The 15,403-nt window shown below is 37.1% G+C and overlaps 1 protein-coding gene across 4 annotated transcripts in view; it reads right to left on the bottom strand.

The window, feature by feature from the left end:
• Positions 1-15,403, bottom strand: part of BTBD8 (BTB domain containing 8) — a 106,552-nt gene that overhangs the window by 45,891 nt on the left and 45,258 nt on the right. For 3 of the 4 annotated variants that reach the window (XM_036256328.1, XM_036256326.1, XM_036256325.1), the window contains exon 5: positions 1,723-1,812. In XM_036256328.1, the coding sequence (XP_036112221.1) occupies positions 1,723-1,812 (90 nt within the window). Of the gene's footprint in view, positions 1-1,722; positions 1,813-2,493; positions 2,585-15,403 lie in introns of those variants that run through there. The other variant, XM_036256327.1, reaches the window with a different exon arrangement.

The following is a 15,403-nucleotide window of genomic DNA, read 5'->3' on the forward strand; positions in this document are numbered from 1 at the left end:
AATATACTGGGATATGTGTATTGAAATTGTGTAGTATAATTCAAATGTAACCCTGGAATAAAAAAAAAAAAATGGCTTGGATTCTTTTTTATATGTGTTTCATTTCTATTATGTAAATAAAATAAAAACACATTAAATATTCTTTTTTTTTTTTGGTATGGTCCCCTAGTGGGAACCAAACCTGGGACTCTCTGGTCCGCAGGCTGACACTCCAACCGCTGAGCCAAACCGGCCAGGGCACACATTAAATATTCTTACAAATGTTTCAAAATTCTATGTTTTATAGAAATTATAAAATGAGAGGCATTTGGGGCATATAAAATCTTCCACATTCGGAAATGACCTGGTTGCCAGAAGCAGGAGGTAGAGAGTGAAAGTAGTCAAAAGGTACTTTTAGTTAGTAAAGGGAACTAGATTGTTATAACCTAGAAGGCTCAAGATTATAGGCCTGTGTGACAAATAAGTGGTCAGTAAGAATTTATCAATACTTTCCATGTATCCACTGTTATGGAATTGCCAGTATCACCATTCTACACCGAAGCCTCTGGCCAAAACTGACCTCATCAATAAAACATCTGTGGTGAAAATGATGCAGAACTGAGAAGCTTCCTCAGAACTTCCAGGCAATTTTCCTCCTGAGAAAGCCCTCTTCCATACTGTACACTATAGAATCTTGCAGTTATCGCCCTGCTTGATTTGGCTTAGGGTTTGGAGCACTGGCCAGCGGACCAATGAGCCACAGGTTCGATTCCTGTCAAGGGCACGTACCTCGGTTGAGGTACGGTCTCCAGCCCTGGTTGGGGTTGTGCAGGAGGCAGCCAATTGATGTGTCTCTCTCACATCAATGTTTCTCTCTCTCTCTATCTCTCCCTCCCACTCTATCTGAAGATAAATGGAAAAGTATCCTCAGGTAAGGATTGAAAAAAAAAAAAAGAATCTTGCAGTTATCATCTGTAACCAAAAATTGTTCCATGTAAGGAAGCAGTTCATCTCTTAATAACTACCTCAGCAGTTTTTAAAAAATGCCACAAATTGTGTAGATTCACCATTATACTATCATAGATCACTGAAATCCATACCTATCCAAATTATTCTTTAATAAAAAAAAATAATAATATATAGAAAAAGAAACTACCTGTTATAGACTGAATATTTGTGTTCCCCACCCACCCAAATTCACATACTGAACACTAACTCCCTAGTATGGCTATATTTAGAGATAGGGCTTCTAAGGCTAAATGAGGTAATAAGGGTGGGACCCTTCCTGATTTAATGAGATTAGTGTCCTTATAAGAAACACCAAAGCACTCTCTCTCTCCCTCACCTTCCTTTCATCTCCCCCACCCCAAACCCATGCACTGAGAAAAGGCCATTTGAACACACAGTCTTAAGCAGCTCTCTGCAACCCAAGGACCCAAGGTAAGCCCTCTCGTTAGATACCAACCTTGTTGGCACTTTGAACTTGCAGAGCTGTGAGGAAATAAATGTTTGTTGTTTAAGCCACCCAGTCTGTGGTACTTTGTTACCGGAGTCTGAGAAGACTAATACGTGATCTCTATTACTACTAAATGTTCCCTACTTCCGCGTGTTTTCAGAAAATGTACTTCGCTGAATTCTACCACATGAGAAATATTCCACTGAACTTAACACGGACATCAGATTCATAAACAGTATTATTTGCAATCATTTGCTGTCAAACTGCCTTGTAAAAATCATGCTTACCCTTGAAGAGTAATGTACTCTTGAGAGCTTTCCGCCCAACATCCACTCAGCATTGCAGCAAAATAACTAGATCTGGCGCTTAAAATGGCTCTAAAGGGAAGAGGGGGAAAAACACAGGTAAACATTTATATACTATGAAAAATGTAACTTAAAATATTTAAATATGTTTTTATTGATTTTTAAAGAGAGAGGAAGGAAGAAGGAGAGAGAAAAAGAAACACTGATGAGAGAGAAACACGGATTGGCTGCCTCCTGTGCGGGCATCAAGCCCACAACCTGGACATGTGCCCTGACCTGGAATTGAATCAGTGACCTCTTGATGCACAGCTTGACACACTCAACCACTGAACCACACCAGCTGAGCCAAAATGTAATTAAAAAAAAAAACCTCACCCAAGGATATTTTTCGATTTATCATAAGATAGAGTGGGAGGGAGGGAAAGAGACAGAGAGAGGGAAAGAGCAAAACATCCCTGGTTGCCTCCCCCATGACCCAACCAGGGCCGAGAAGGAACCGCAACTGAGATATGTGCCATTGACCAGAATCAAACCCATGACTCATTGGTCCATGGGCCAACGGTCTAACTACTGAGCCAAATCGGCCAGGGCCAAAATGTAATTTTTCATGAAACTCTTCATCTTTACCTTTTAAAATATGATAATCTATTTGTCTTGTTTGTACTCACTGATAGAATCATTATAATAAAATTATATTTATACCTAAGTATTTTGATTGCTTGATTATAACATTAATTCCAATGTACTTCTTACTTTTTAAATTTTTTCTCTTGAAAGCTCTTTAATTTAGAAAAAGTAGAAATGATTTCCATTAAGAGAGTAATAAATCATCTACAAATGGTGAAATAAAGACCAAAAGATATTATTAATTTCTTGAGGAAATATCAATAAAAGAGAAGCTAGAACTCTAAAGGACCTGAGTTTGAGTTCAGAACTTAACCCTAATTATACTCAAGAATGGCTATATATTAGGCTTGAGAAAATGGCAGTAAAGATATTTTCTTGTGAATTTCCATTATATCATCTCAGATAAAATATTAATTAATTCATTCTTTAATTCAACAAATATCTACTGACTTCTATTTTGTGCTAGGCACTATTTTTGGATGCTGGAAATACAGTAGTAAATGAGATACTATAAAGAACAATGTTATATTCTAATAGAGGATGGGAGAGGGAGAATAGAAAGACACCTTTGGCAATGGCCTACTAGGTTGTCTCAGATCAACCCTCCTGCTGTAAACAGCAAGGAATATGGTCAAAATATATATCTTTTTAAAAAAAAAAAAAAAAGTATTTTATCCATTTTGAGTTTATTCTTGTGTATGGTGTAAGTTGATGGTCTAGTTTCATTTTTTTTGCATGTAGCTGTCCAATTTTCCCAACTCCATTTATTAAAGAGGCTGTCTTTACTCCACTGTATGCTCTTGCCACCTTTGTCAAATATTAATTGAACATAATGCCTTGGGTCCATTTCCAGGTTTTCAGTTCTGTTCCACTGGTCTATGTCTGTTCTTGTGCCAGTACCAGACTGCTTTGATTACAGTGGCTTTGTAGTGTAAGCTGAAATCTGGTAATGTGATCCCTCCAACTTTGTTCTTCTTTTTCAAGATTGCTGGGGCTATTCGGGGTCTTTTTTGGTTCCATATGAACTTTTGAAGTATTTGTTCTAGTTCTGTGAAATATGTCGTTAGTATTTTGATGGGGATTGCATTGAATCTATAGATTGCTTTGGGTAGTATGGACATTTTAATTATGTTAATTCTTCCAATCCATGAACAAGGTAAGTGCTTCCACTTTTATATATCTTCCTCTGTTTCTTTTTTCAATGACCTGTAGTTTTCTGCGAATAGGTCCTTTATTTCTTTGGTTAAGTTTATTCCTAGGTATCTTAGTTTTTTTGCTGTGATGGTAAATGGGATTCTTTTTTTAGTTTCTCTTTCTGTGAGTTCATCATTGGTGTATAAGAACGCCATCGATTTCTTGATGTTAATTTTGTAGCCTGCTACTTTGCCAAATTCATTTATTAAGTCTAGTAAATTTTTGATGGAAACTTTGGGGTTTTCTACCTATAGTATCATGTCATCTGTGAATTATGACAGTTTCACTTCCTCCTTTCCCATTTGGATCCCATTTATTTTTTCCTCCTGTCTGATTGCTGTGGCTAAGACTTCCAGTACTATGTTAAATAACAGTGGCAAAGTGGGTATCCTTGCCTTGTTGCTGTTTTTAAGGGAAATGCTTTTAATTTTTGCCCACTGAGTATGATGTTGTCTATAGGTCTTTCATATATGGCCTTTATTATGTTGAGATATGATCCCTCTATTCCCAGATTGCTGAGCATTTTTATCAGAAATGGGTGCTGGATTTTGTCGAATGCTTTTTCAGCGTCTATTGATATGATCATATGATTTTTATCTTTCATTTTGTTTATGTGGTGTATCACATTTATTGATTTGCAAATATTGTACCAGCCTTGCTTCCCTGGGATGAATCCTACTTGGTCATGGTGAATAGTTTTTTGGATGTATTGCTGGATCCGATTTGCTAGTATTTTGTTCAGGATTTTGGCATCTATGTTCATCAGGGATATTGATCTGTGGTTTTCTTTCTTTGTAGTGTCTTTTTTCTGTTTTTGGAAGTCTTCCTTTTTTCTTGAGTTTTTTGAAATACTTTGAGGAGAATGGGTATTAGTTCTTCTTCGAATGTTCAGTAAAATACCCCCGTGAAGCCATCCGGGCCTGGGCTTATGTTTGCTGGGAGAGTCTTGATTACATCTTCAATTTCTTCTGTTGTTATTGGTCTGTTCAAGTTTTCTATTTCTTCCCGGTTCAATTTTGGGAGACTATGTGTTTCAAGAAATTGATCTATTTCACTTAGATTGTCGAATTTGTTGCTGTATAATTGTTCGCAATATTTGTTAACAATCCATTGTATTTCTGTGGTGTCAGTTATTATTTCCCTTCTTTCATTTCTGATTTTGTGTATTTGGGTTCTCTCTCTTTGTTTCTTGGTGAGTCTAGCTAAGGGTCCATCAATCTTGTTTATCTTTTCAAAGAATCAGCCCTTTGTTTCATTGATCTACTGAATTGTTTTTTTTGGTCTCCATGTCATTTTTTTCTGCTCTGATCTTTACTATTTCCTTCCTTCTACTTGCTCTGGGGTTTTCTTTTTGTTTGCTTTCTAGTTCTTTAAGTTGTGAGGTTAGATATTCTGTTAGAAATTTTTCTTGCTTCTTGAGGTAGGCCTGTAGTGCTATGAACTTCCCTCTCAGGATTGCTTTGGCTGCATCCCACAGATTTTGTGTTGTTGTGTGTTCATTTTCATTGGTTTCCAGGAAGTTTTTAATTTCTTCCTTGATCTCCATGGTAACCCATTCATTGTTCAAGAACATGCTATTTAGTCTCCATGTGTTCAAATATCTTTGCATGTTCTTGTTCCAATTGATTTCTAGTTTCATGCCATGGATAAAAGACTTAAATGTGACTCATGAATCCATAAAAATCCTAGAAGAAAATGTAGGCAACAAACTTTCAGACATTATACGCAGCAGAATTTTCACTGATACATCACCTAAGGCAACAGAAACTAAGGAGAAAATGAACACATGGGACTACATCAAACTAAAAAGCTTCTGCACAGCAAAAGATACGATCATCAAAATGGAAAGGCAACCCACTGTATGGGAGAGCATAATTGCCAATGATATATCAGATAAGGGGTTAATTTCCAGTATATATAGAGTGCTCATAAAACTCAACAAAAGGAAGACAAAGAACCCAATTAAAAAATGGGCAGAGGAACTAAATAGACACTTCTCCAAACAGGACATACAAATGGCTAAGAGACATATGAGGAAATGCTCAACATCACTAATCATCAGAGAGATGCAAATTAAAACAACAATGAGATATCATCTCACACATGTCAGAATGGCCACTGTCAAAAAATCATCAAACAATAAGTGTTGGCGAGGGTGTAAAGAAAAGGGGACACTGGTACACTGCTGGTGGTGATGCAGACTGGTGCAGCCACTATGGAAAACAATATGGCGTTACCTCAAAAAATTAAAAATTGAACTGCCATTTGACCCAGTGATCCCACTTCTAAGACTATACCCTAAGAAGCCTGAAACACCAATCAGAAAGAATATGTGTACCCTCATGTTCGTAGCGGCACTATTTATAATAGCTAAGATCTGGAAACAACCCAAATGTCCATCAGTAGATGAATGGATAAAAAAGCTGTGGTACATATACACAATGGAGTACTATGCAGCTATAAGAAAGAAAGATCTTTTATCCTTTGAGATGACATGGCGGGACCTGGAGAGTATTATCCTATGCGAAACAAGCCAAGCAGAGAAAGACAAATATCACATGATCTCACTTATTTGTGGAATATAATGAACGTAACAGTCTGAGGAATGGGGTAGCCCCAGAGACGTGGAAGTGGGGTACAGAGTGACAACCCCCAGAAGAGGAGGTGGGGGGAAGATAAACCACAGAACTTATTTTCATATATGTATGAACAATGGACATGGACAACAAAGGTGGGGACAGGGTGGGGAGGGAGGAAGAGGGGGAAATTAGTGGGGAAAAAGGAGAAGCATCTGTAACAAAAATAAAAAAATAAATTTTAAAAGAAAGAAAGAAAGAAACATGATTTGAAGGCACCAGAAAGCTACTGTGATGGTAGCTTTTAAGATAAGTTATAAGAGAGAAGACAGCCCTGGCCGGTTTGGCTCAGCGGTTGGAGCGTCGGCCTGTGGACCAGAGAGTCCTGGGTTCAGTTCCCGCTAGGGGCATGTACCCAAAAAAAAAAAAAAAAAGAGAGAGAAGACAAAAGAAGTGATCCAAGTATTTCAGATAACTTTTTCCACTGAGGCAATTGCCAAACCAGAAAGCAAAAGCAATGGTTGGGAGGCTAAAAGCTGAGCATGGCTCTAATACTCTTCACAGGCTTATAGGCACACAAATTGGAATTTGGTGTCCATCAAAGAGGGGAGGCTTCCATTGATACCCCAAGGTTACAACTGTACTCTGTCTCTGGACCACAGGCCGATGCTCTAACTGTTAAGCCAAACCGGCCAGGGCACAGCTGTACTCTGAAGGGCTACACACTAGGGAGAAGAGTGAATGGGAAATAGACACGCCCTTATTAGAACTGAAGTCCAGCTTTAAATCAGCTGAAACCCTCACTGGATTAAAGTGATCTGCATCTAGCCTAACTACTAGCCAGAAGCAAAAGAAATCTTGTCTTCATTAAAATAACTTTACCCAGAGTGTCAAATTACTTTGATAAATTTTCAGTAAAACATCTAGCAATCATCCAAAGATAATAAGGAATAATAATCAACTAGAAAATGGAGACATTTCACTTACACTAGTATCTAAAAGGTCAAATACTTAGAATAAACAAAATAGTACAACACTTCTATATTAAAAGCTATAAGACATTGTTGTGATAAATTGTAAAAGACCTGCCATGGCCAATTTTGCTCAGTGGTTAGAGCATTGGCCCGTGGACCAGAGAGACCCAGGTTCGGTTCCCGCTAAGGGCATGTACCTCGATTGCAGTTTGTCCCCTGCTCCGTTGGGGTCGTGTGGGTGGCAACCAGTAGATGTGTCTCTCTCACATCAATGTTTCTCTCTCTCTCTTCCTCTCTCCCTCCCACTCTATCTGAAGATAAATGCAAAAATATCCTAGGATGTGGATAAAAAAAAAAATTGTGAAAGACCTAAGAAAGAGCTACACTCATGGATTTGAAGATCCAAAACTGTTAACACGTCCATTCTGCCTAGATTAATTTCTAGATTCTGCACAATCTCAGTCAAGTTTTTTTAGTAGCAACTGATAATTCCTTTTAAAAATATATATGGACATGCATGGGACCCACAACCACAAAACAGAAGAAAGAAGCTGGAAGAGATGACTTCAAAACTTACTATAAAGTGATAGTAATCAACACAATGCAGTATTTATGTAAGGACAGACTAATAGATTACTGAAACAGAACCGAGAGTCCAAAAATAGACCCACACATATATAGCCAATTGCTTTTCACCAAAAATGTTAAGGTCACTGAATATGGAGAAGACAACCTTATCAACATAGGGTATTGGAACTGGAGGCCTTGGAGCGAAAGGAACAAACCTCAATGATTAACCTCAATGATTATTTTCAATGATTAACCTCACACCATACACAATAATCAACTCAAAATTGACAGAACCTAAATATAAAAGCTAATACTATAAAATCTCTAGGGGGGAAAATAGTTGAAAATCTTTGCAATCTGGGGGTAAGCAATTTCTTAGGACACAAAAAGCATAAACCAGTTTTTTAAAATAAATAAATTTAAACGTTGGTCCTTTTAAAATCATTTTTAAGAAATGGAAAGACAAGCAATTTGTTGGGAGAAAAACATTTGCAAAATACTTATCTGCCAAATAACTCACATTCAGAATATATAACCACTACAAGAACATAAACAACCCAACTAAAAAACAAGAGTCAAACTGATAGAAACAGTTTTACTTCAAAACTAAAGTTTATGGCTAATTATAAAGAAGAGTATCACTTCAAGTTTTGAGCACTAAATAAGAAATGACAAAAGGTATGATCAGAATAGAATGTATATGACTCATTTTAAAGGGGAAAATAGTATATGTCTATTTCTCAATAGTTTATTTACATTACTATTTTTTTTTAATCCTTACCCGAAGATATTTTTCCATTTATCTTCAAATACAATGGGAAGGAGTGGGGAGAGAGAGAGAGAAACATCAATGTGAGAGAGACACACTGACTGGTTAACTTCCTGCACAACCCCAACCAGGGCTGGGGACTAACCGCAAATGAGGAACGTACCCTTGACCGGACTCCCTGGTTTGAGGGCCAATGCTGTAACTGCTAAGCCAAACCTGCCATGGTGATAGTTTATTTACATTAAAGTTTGTACCAAATCTCTCTCTCTTTTTTAATCCTCATCTGGGGATATTTTTTTCCATTTATCTTCAGATAGAGTGGGAGGAAGGGAGAAAGGGAGAAGGAGAAATATCGATGTGGGAGGGACACATCAACTGGTTGCCTCCTGCATGACCTCAACCAGGGCCAGTGACGAACCACAACCGAGGTACGTGCCCTTGACCAGAATCGAACCCGCAACTCATTGGTCCACAGGCAGACACTCTAACCGCTAAGCCAAACCGGCCAGAGCCCAAATCACTCTCTTTAAGAGTGTTTTTAAAAATTGGGCAAAAGATTTGAACAAAAACATCACGAGATTTACAAATGGCCAATGAGCACATGAGACAATATTCATTATTAGTGATCAGGGAAATGCATATTAAAACCAAAACATGCTATCACTACAACCTTCTAGAGTAGACAAAAATTTAAAAGACTGACAACATCAAGTGGTGGTGAAGAAGTGGAACAACCAAAACTCTTCATAGCATGTAGGTGGGAGCATCAAATGGCACAACCTCTTTGGAGAAATGTTTGTCAATTTCATAAAGTTAATATCTACTTATCATAGGACCCAGTAATTGCACTCCTAGGTATTTATTCGAGAGAAATGAATATAGCCCTGGCCAGTTTGGCTCAGCAGTTAGAGCATTGGCCTGAGGACCAGAGTCTCAGGTTCGGTTCCGGTCAAGGGTACGAACCTCGGTTGCATTTCATCCCCGGCCCTGGTTGGGTTGTGCGGGAGGCAAACAGTCAATGTGTCTCTCTGACATCAATGTTTTTTTCTCTCTCTCCCTCTCTCTCTATCCCCACACCTCTCTTCCTCCCTCCCACTCTATCTAATGATAAACAGAAAATATCCTTGGGTGAGGACTACAAAAAAAGAAAATAAAGAAATGAATACACAGTCACACAAAGGCTTGCACACAAAGGTTCATACCAGCTTTATTAATAATACCTAAATACTGGAAACAACTATTTGTCCACCAATGAAAGAATGGATAAACAAATTGTGTTATATCCATATGATGCAACTCTACTCAGCAATAAAAATGGAATGAAATACTGATATATACAATATCCAAGGATAAAACTCAAAAACATAATGCTAAGCAAAAGAAGCCAAACACAACAATATGTCAATGTCCATTTATATGAAATTTTAGGACAGGTAAAATAAGTTATAATTCAGAAACTATAACAATGAGAAAACAAAATAACCCAATTAAAAAACAGGCAAAAGATATGAACAGAAAATTCACCAAATATATATAGATGGCAAATAAGCATATTAAACTCAGCTTTTGCCTGGGGCTGAGGAGAAGGGAGGAAATGATGGTAATGGGTAAAAGAGAACTTTTTGGGTAATAAAAATTTTCTACATCTTGATTGTGGTGTGATCACACAGGTTTATACATTAGTCAAAATTAATCAAATTGGACTTTCAATTGTGTGCATTTGATTATATATGAATTACAGCTCAATAAATTAAACAGTAAGAAAAGGATGAAAATAAAATCTACTTAATTAGGAACAGGCCAAGATGACTTCCCGAGTGATTTCAAATAAACATTTAGGAAAGATATAAAATCAACCTCACGCCCTGGCCGGTTTGGCTCAGCGGTTAGAGCGTCCGCCTGTGGTCCGGAGAGACCCAGGTTCGGTTCCCGCTAAGGGCACGTACCCCGGTTGCAGTTTGTCCCCGGCCCTGGTTGGTCGTGCGGGTGGCAGCCACTCGATGTGTCCCTTTCACATCGATGTTTCCCTCTCTCTCTCTTCCTCTCTCTCCCTCCCACTCTGTCTGTACAAAAAATGAAAAAAATGTCCTCGGATGAGGATAAAAAAAAATAATAATAATAAAATAAAATCAACCTCACTAAATAAATTTAAAAAATAGTAAAATAGAAATTTAAAAATTTCCAAATTCATTTTATAAAGTCAATACAAGATGGGACAAAAGTAGGTTTACAGTTGTGAGTATGTGAAACAGAGTTTATTCTTGTATTATTATTTATTAATGTATTATTTTCCATATAAACAATTGTAAACCTACTTTTATCCCACCCTGTATAACCTTGAAACCTAAACCTGACCTATTACAAGTACATTATTAAAAAAAGAAAAATCATAGCCAGTTTCTTTCATGAATATAGATGTAAAACTCTTAAATAAAATATCAGGAAACTGAATCTAGCAATAAATACAACGAATAAAACATCACAACCAAGTTGAAATTATTCTAGGAATGCAAGATTGCATTTACATTTCAAAATCAAGCAATTTATACATTAACAAAATAAAGGGAAAAAAATCATGTGATCATCAAAATACAGTAAAGCACTTGACAACACCCATTTATGATTTTAAAAATTTAGGCAATTCCAGTAAAAATCTCAGAAAGCTATTTTGTAGATACTGACAAAGTGATTCTAAAATTTATATGGGAAGGCAAAGAACCTAAAATAGCCAAAAGACTACTGAAAAAGAACAAAGTGGGAAGATTCATAATACCTGATTCCAAGAGTTACTATACAGTTACAGTAGTCATGACAGCATGTATTGGTGAAAGAAAAGACACAGATATCAATGGAATAGAATAGAGAGACCAGAAATAGACCTATATAAATATAGTCAACTGAGTTTTGACAAAAGTACAGTGGCAATTCAATGGAGAAAAAGGATAGTCTTTTCAACAAATGGTGCTAGAATGACCAGACTTAAAAAAATAAACCTAGATACAGACCTCACACAAAAATTAACTCAAAATGGGTCATAGATCTAAATGTATATGCATAACCACTGGACAAAGACAACAGTGCTGTGAAGGTATGGCGGAGGGGGTGCAGGAACTGGGTGGAAGGGGTCAATGGGGGGGAATGCGGGGACATTTATCAAAAATAAAGATAAATGAACACATACATACACACAGAATTCTAGAAGAAAACACAGGATCTTGGGTTTGGTGATGAGTTTAGATACATCAAAAGTGCAATCCATAAAAGCAAGACACTATGTGCTGTCCACAGAAATTACTTTAAAACCCATTTTAAATATAAAGACAGAGAGGTTAAAAGGATGGGAAAAGATATATCATATAAACACTAACCATAAGACAGCTGAAGTGGAATTGCCAACTTGTAACTTTGTATCCAGCAAAAATACCTTTTAAAACTAAAGGCTAAATGCTTTTCTAGACAAATAAAAGCTGAGAAAAGTCACTGCCAGCTGACCTGTATTACAGAAAATTTAAAGAAAGTTCCCAGGCTGAAGGAAAATTGTAACAGAAAGAAACATGAAACTACACAAAAGACCGAAAGTGCTACAAATGTGGGGAAATATAAAATACTTTCTTCCTCATTATTTTTTAATTAAAAGAATCTTTTTTTCTTTATTGATTTTAGAGAGAAAGGAAGGGTGAGGGAGAAAGAGAGAGAAGCATCAATGAGAGAGAACATCTATTGGCCATCTCCTGCATGCCCCCCACTGTGGATCTGACTCACAACCTGGGCATGTGCCCTGACCGGGGAATCGAACCAGCGACCTCTTGGTGCATGGGTCGACGCTCAACCACTGAGCCACACAGGCCCAGTTTGATGGTTTGATTCCTGGTGGGGGTCATGCAGGAGATGGCCAATCTATACTCTCTCTCATCAATGTTTCTCATTCTCTCTTCCTCTCCCTTCCTCTCTCTCTAAAAACGAATAAAGAAAAAAATTTTTTAAATAAAAAAAAATAATAACATGCATGGCCTGTGCATGTGTATGTGCACACACACACACACAATATAGCTAGTATGACAAGTGAAAATTTAAATTAAAAAAATTAATTCAGTTAATACAAAAGAAAGGAAGGGAAAGAGAAAAAAGAGAACAAAAAATAAAAACAGCCCTGGCCAGTTTTGTTCAGTGGTTAGAGCGTTGGCCTGTGGACCAGAGAGTCCTGGGTTCAGTTCCCACTAAGGACACGTACCTCTGTTGCGGTCTGTCACCAGCCCTGGTTGAGGTCATGTGGGTGGCAACCAGTCGATGTGTCTCTTTCATACTGACATTTCTCTCTCCCTCTTCCTCCCTCTCTCGTGTTCTATCTGAAGATAAATGCAAATATGTCCTCGGGTGAGGATTAAAAAACAAAACAAAAACAAAAACAAAAAAATAGTTAAAAAAATAGTAAATGGTAGACTTAAACTCCAACACATTAATAATTACATTGTCATAAATGCTCTAAATTCTTCAATTAAAAGGAAAGATTATGAGATCAGATAATAAAAGCAAGACACAACTATATAATGTATACAAGAAATCAATTTTAAACCCATTTTAAATATAAAGACAGAGAGGTTAAAAGTAAAAGGATGGAAAAAGATATATAAACACTAACCATAAGAAAGCTGGAGTGGCCCTGGCCGGTTTGGCTCAGCGGTTAGAGCATCGGCCTGCAGTCCGGAGAGACCCGGGTTCGGTTCCCGCTAAGGGCACGTACTTCGGTTGCAGTTTGTCCCCGGCCCTGGTTGGTCGTGCGGTGGCAGCCACTCGATGTGACCCTTTCACATCGATGTTTCTCTCTCTCTGTCTCTTCCTCTCTCTCCCTCCCACTCTATCTGTACAAAAAAATGGAAAAATGTCCTCGGGTGAGGATAAAAAAAAAAAAAAAAAGAAAGCTGGAGTGGAATGCTAACTAGACTTATTGTGGTGACTGTTTCACAATATATACAAGTATCGAATCATTATGTCGCATGCCTGAAACTAACATAAGATGTCAATTTTACACCTCAATCTAAAAACTGAAAAAAGAAAGCTGGAGTGGCTCTATTAACATGAGACAAAACACTTCACAACAAAAAATATTATTTGTGGTAAAGAGTGGTATTTCATAATGAAAACAGAGTCAATTCAGCAAGAGGAAATAATTCTAAAATGTGTGCATACCAAATAACAAACCTTCAAAATACACGAAGAAAAAACTGATAGAACTGAAGGGATAAACAGACAAATTCACAATTATATTTGGAGACTTCAATATTCTCAGTAATTAACAGAACAAGTAGAAGACAAAAATATCAGTTAAGGGTATGGAAAATTTGAACACCATCGACCAATTTTGCATTCATAGTACACTCCACCGCAGTAGATCAGAGTACACATTCTTTTCAAGTACATGTGGAACATTCACTAAGACAAATATTCTGGGTCATAAAATAAGTTTCAAATTTAAGTGAACTAGTATACAATATGTTCTATGAGCATAATGAAATTCAACTAGAAATTAATTATGGAGAACTATGTGGAAAATTCTCAAATATGGAAGTTAAGCACACCGTGAAATAATTCATGGGTCAAAGAGAAAAATTAGAAAATAAATTTACATGAATGAAAATAAAATACCATAAATCAAAATATGTGGAATGCAGTTAAAGCAGTACCTAGAGAACTTTTTTAGCTTTTACATGCTTATCTTAGGAAAGGAAAAGGTTCCAAAGCAGTGACCTAAGATTCCACCTTAAGAGACTATAAAAAGAAGCATCCTTGGCCGGTTTGGCTATGCAGTTAGAGCGTCGGCCCTCGGACCAAAGGGTCATGGGTTCAATTCTTAGTCAAGGGCACATACCTGGGTTACAGGTTCAATCCCTGGTCTGGTCGGGGTCATTTGGAAGGTAACCAATCCATGTGTCTCTCTCACATCGATGTTTCTCTCCCTCTCTCTCTCCCCTTCCCTCCCTTCCACTCTGTCTAAAAAATCAACAGATTAACAACAACAACGAAAAAAGCATAAATCACACCTAAAGTAAATAAAAGGAAGAGAAAAAGAAATAGAAATGTGACAATCAAGTAAAATATTTAATTCACTAAGTTTGCTACAGAATTTTTATTTTTCTGTTAAGAGGACAAAGGTGTTAACCTTAGAGTATAATTGAACCTATATAAACAGATAAAAAAATATTAAGCAGTCTACAATTCTTTTAAGCATGGAAAGCAAAATTTTAAAAAACATTTTTAAGTTATAAAAATAATTTTTTCTTGTAATAGATTCCAATTCAAAATATTAAAAAGTGAACATTTTAAGTCTATAGAAATAACCACTGCTAACAATTTATTGGAAATCCTGCCAGACCTTTTTCTATGGCAGTCTTTTCTAATACACTAATCACGCTAAATTTTAATAATCTCTCTGAGCCTCTGCACTTCATTCTTTACTTCTGTATGAATTTCAATCTCAGCACAAAACATAGTATCTGGCATATAAGAAGTGCTCATTAAGTAATTCTTAATGAAGAATATACTATTAGAATTTTATTCCTCCATCTATTTACTTTACCTGACTATGCCTAATTGGCTCGGTGGTTGAGCATCGACCCATGCACCAAGAGGTCGCTGGTTCAGTTCCTGGTCAGGGCACATGCCCAGGCTGTGGGCCAGATCCCCAGTGGGGGGCATGCAGGGGGTGGCCAGCTGATGTTCTCTCTCATCAATGTTTGTATCTCTCTCTTCCTCTCCCTTCCTCTCTCTCTAAAATAAATAAACAAACCAAAAAAAAGATATATAACTATATAGTATGTCATGATTTACACATGCAGCTAATCACAAGAATGCATCTCTTTGATGACATACCACATTGGTCCCAAGGCCACCTTCTCTCTGGCTGTTTCCTGTCAGTGAATGAGCAGATCAGGGACACTAAAATAGGCCTATTCCTG

This window comes from Molossus molossus, unplaced genomic scaffold (assembly GCF_014108415.1).
Source record: "Molossus molossus isolate mMolMol1 unplaced genomic scaffold, mMolMol1.p scaffold_m16_p_12, whole genome shotgun sequence".
Taxonomy (NCBI): domain Eukaryota; kingdom Metazoa; phylum Chordata; class Mammalia; order Chiroptera; family Molossidae; genus Molossus; species Molossus molossus.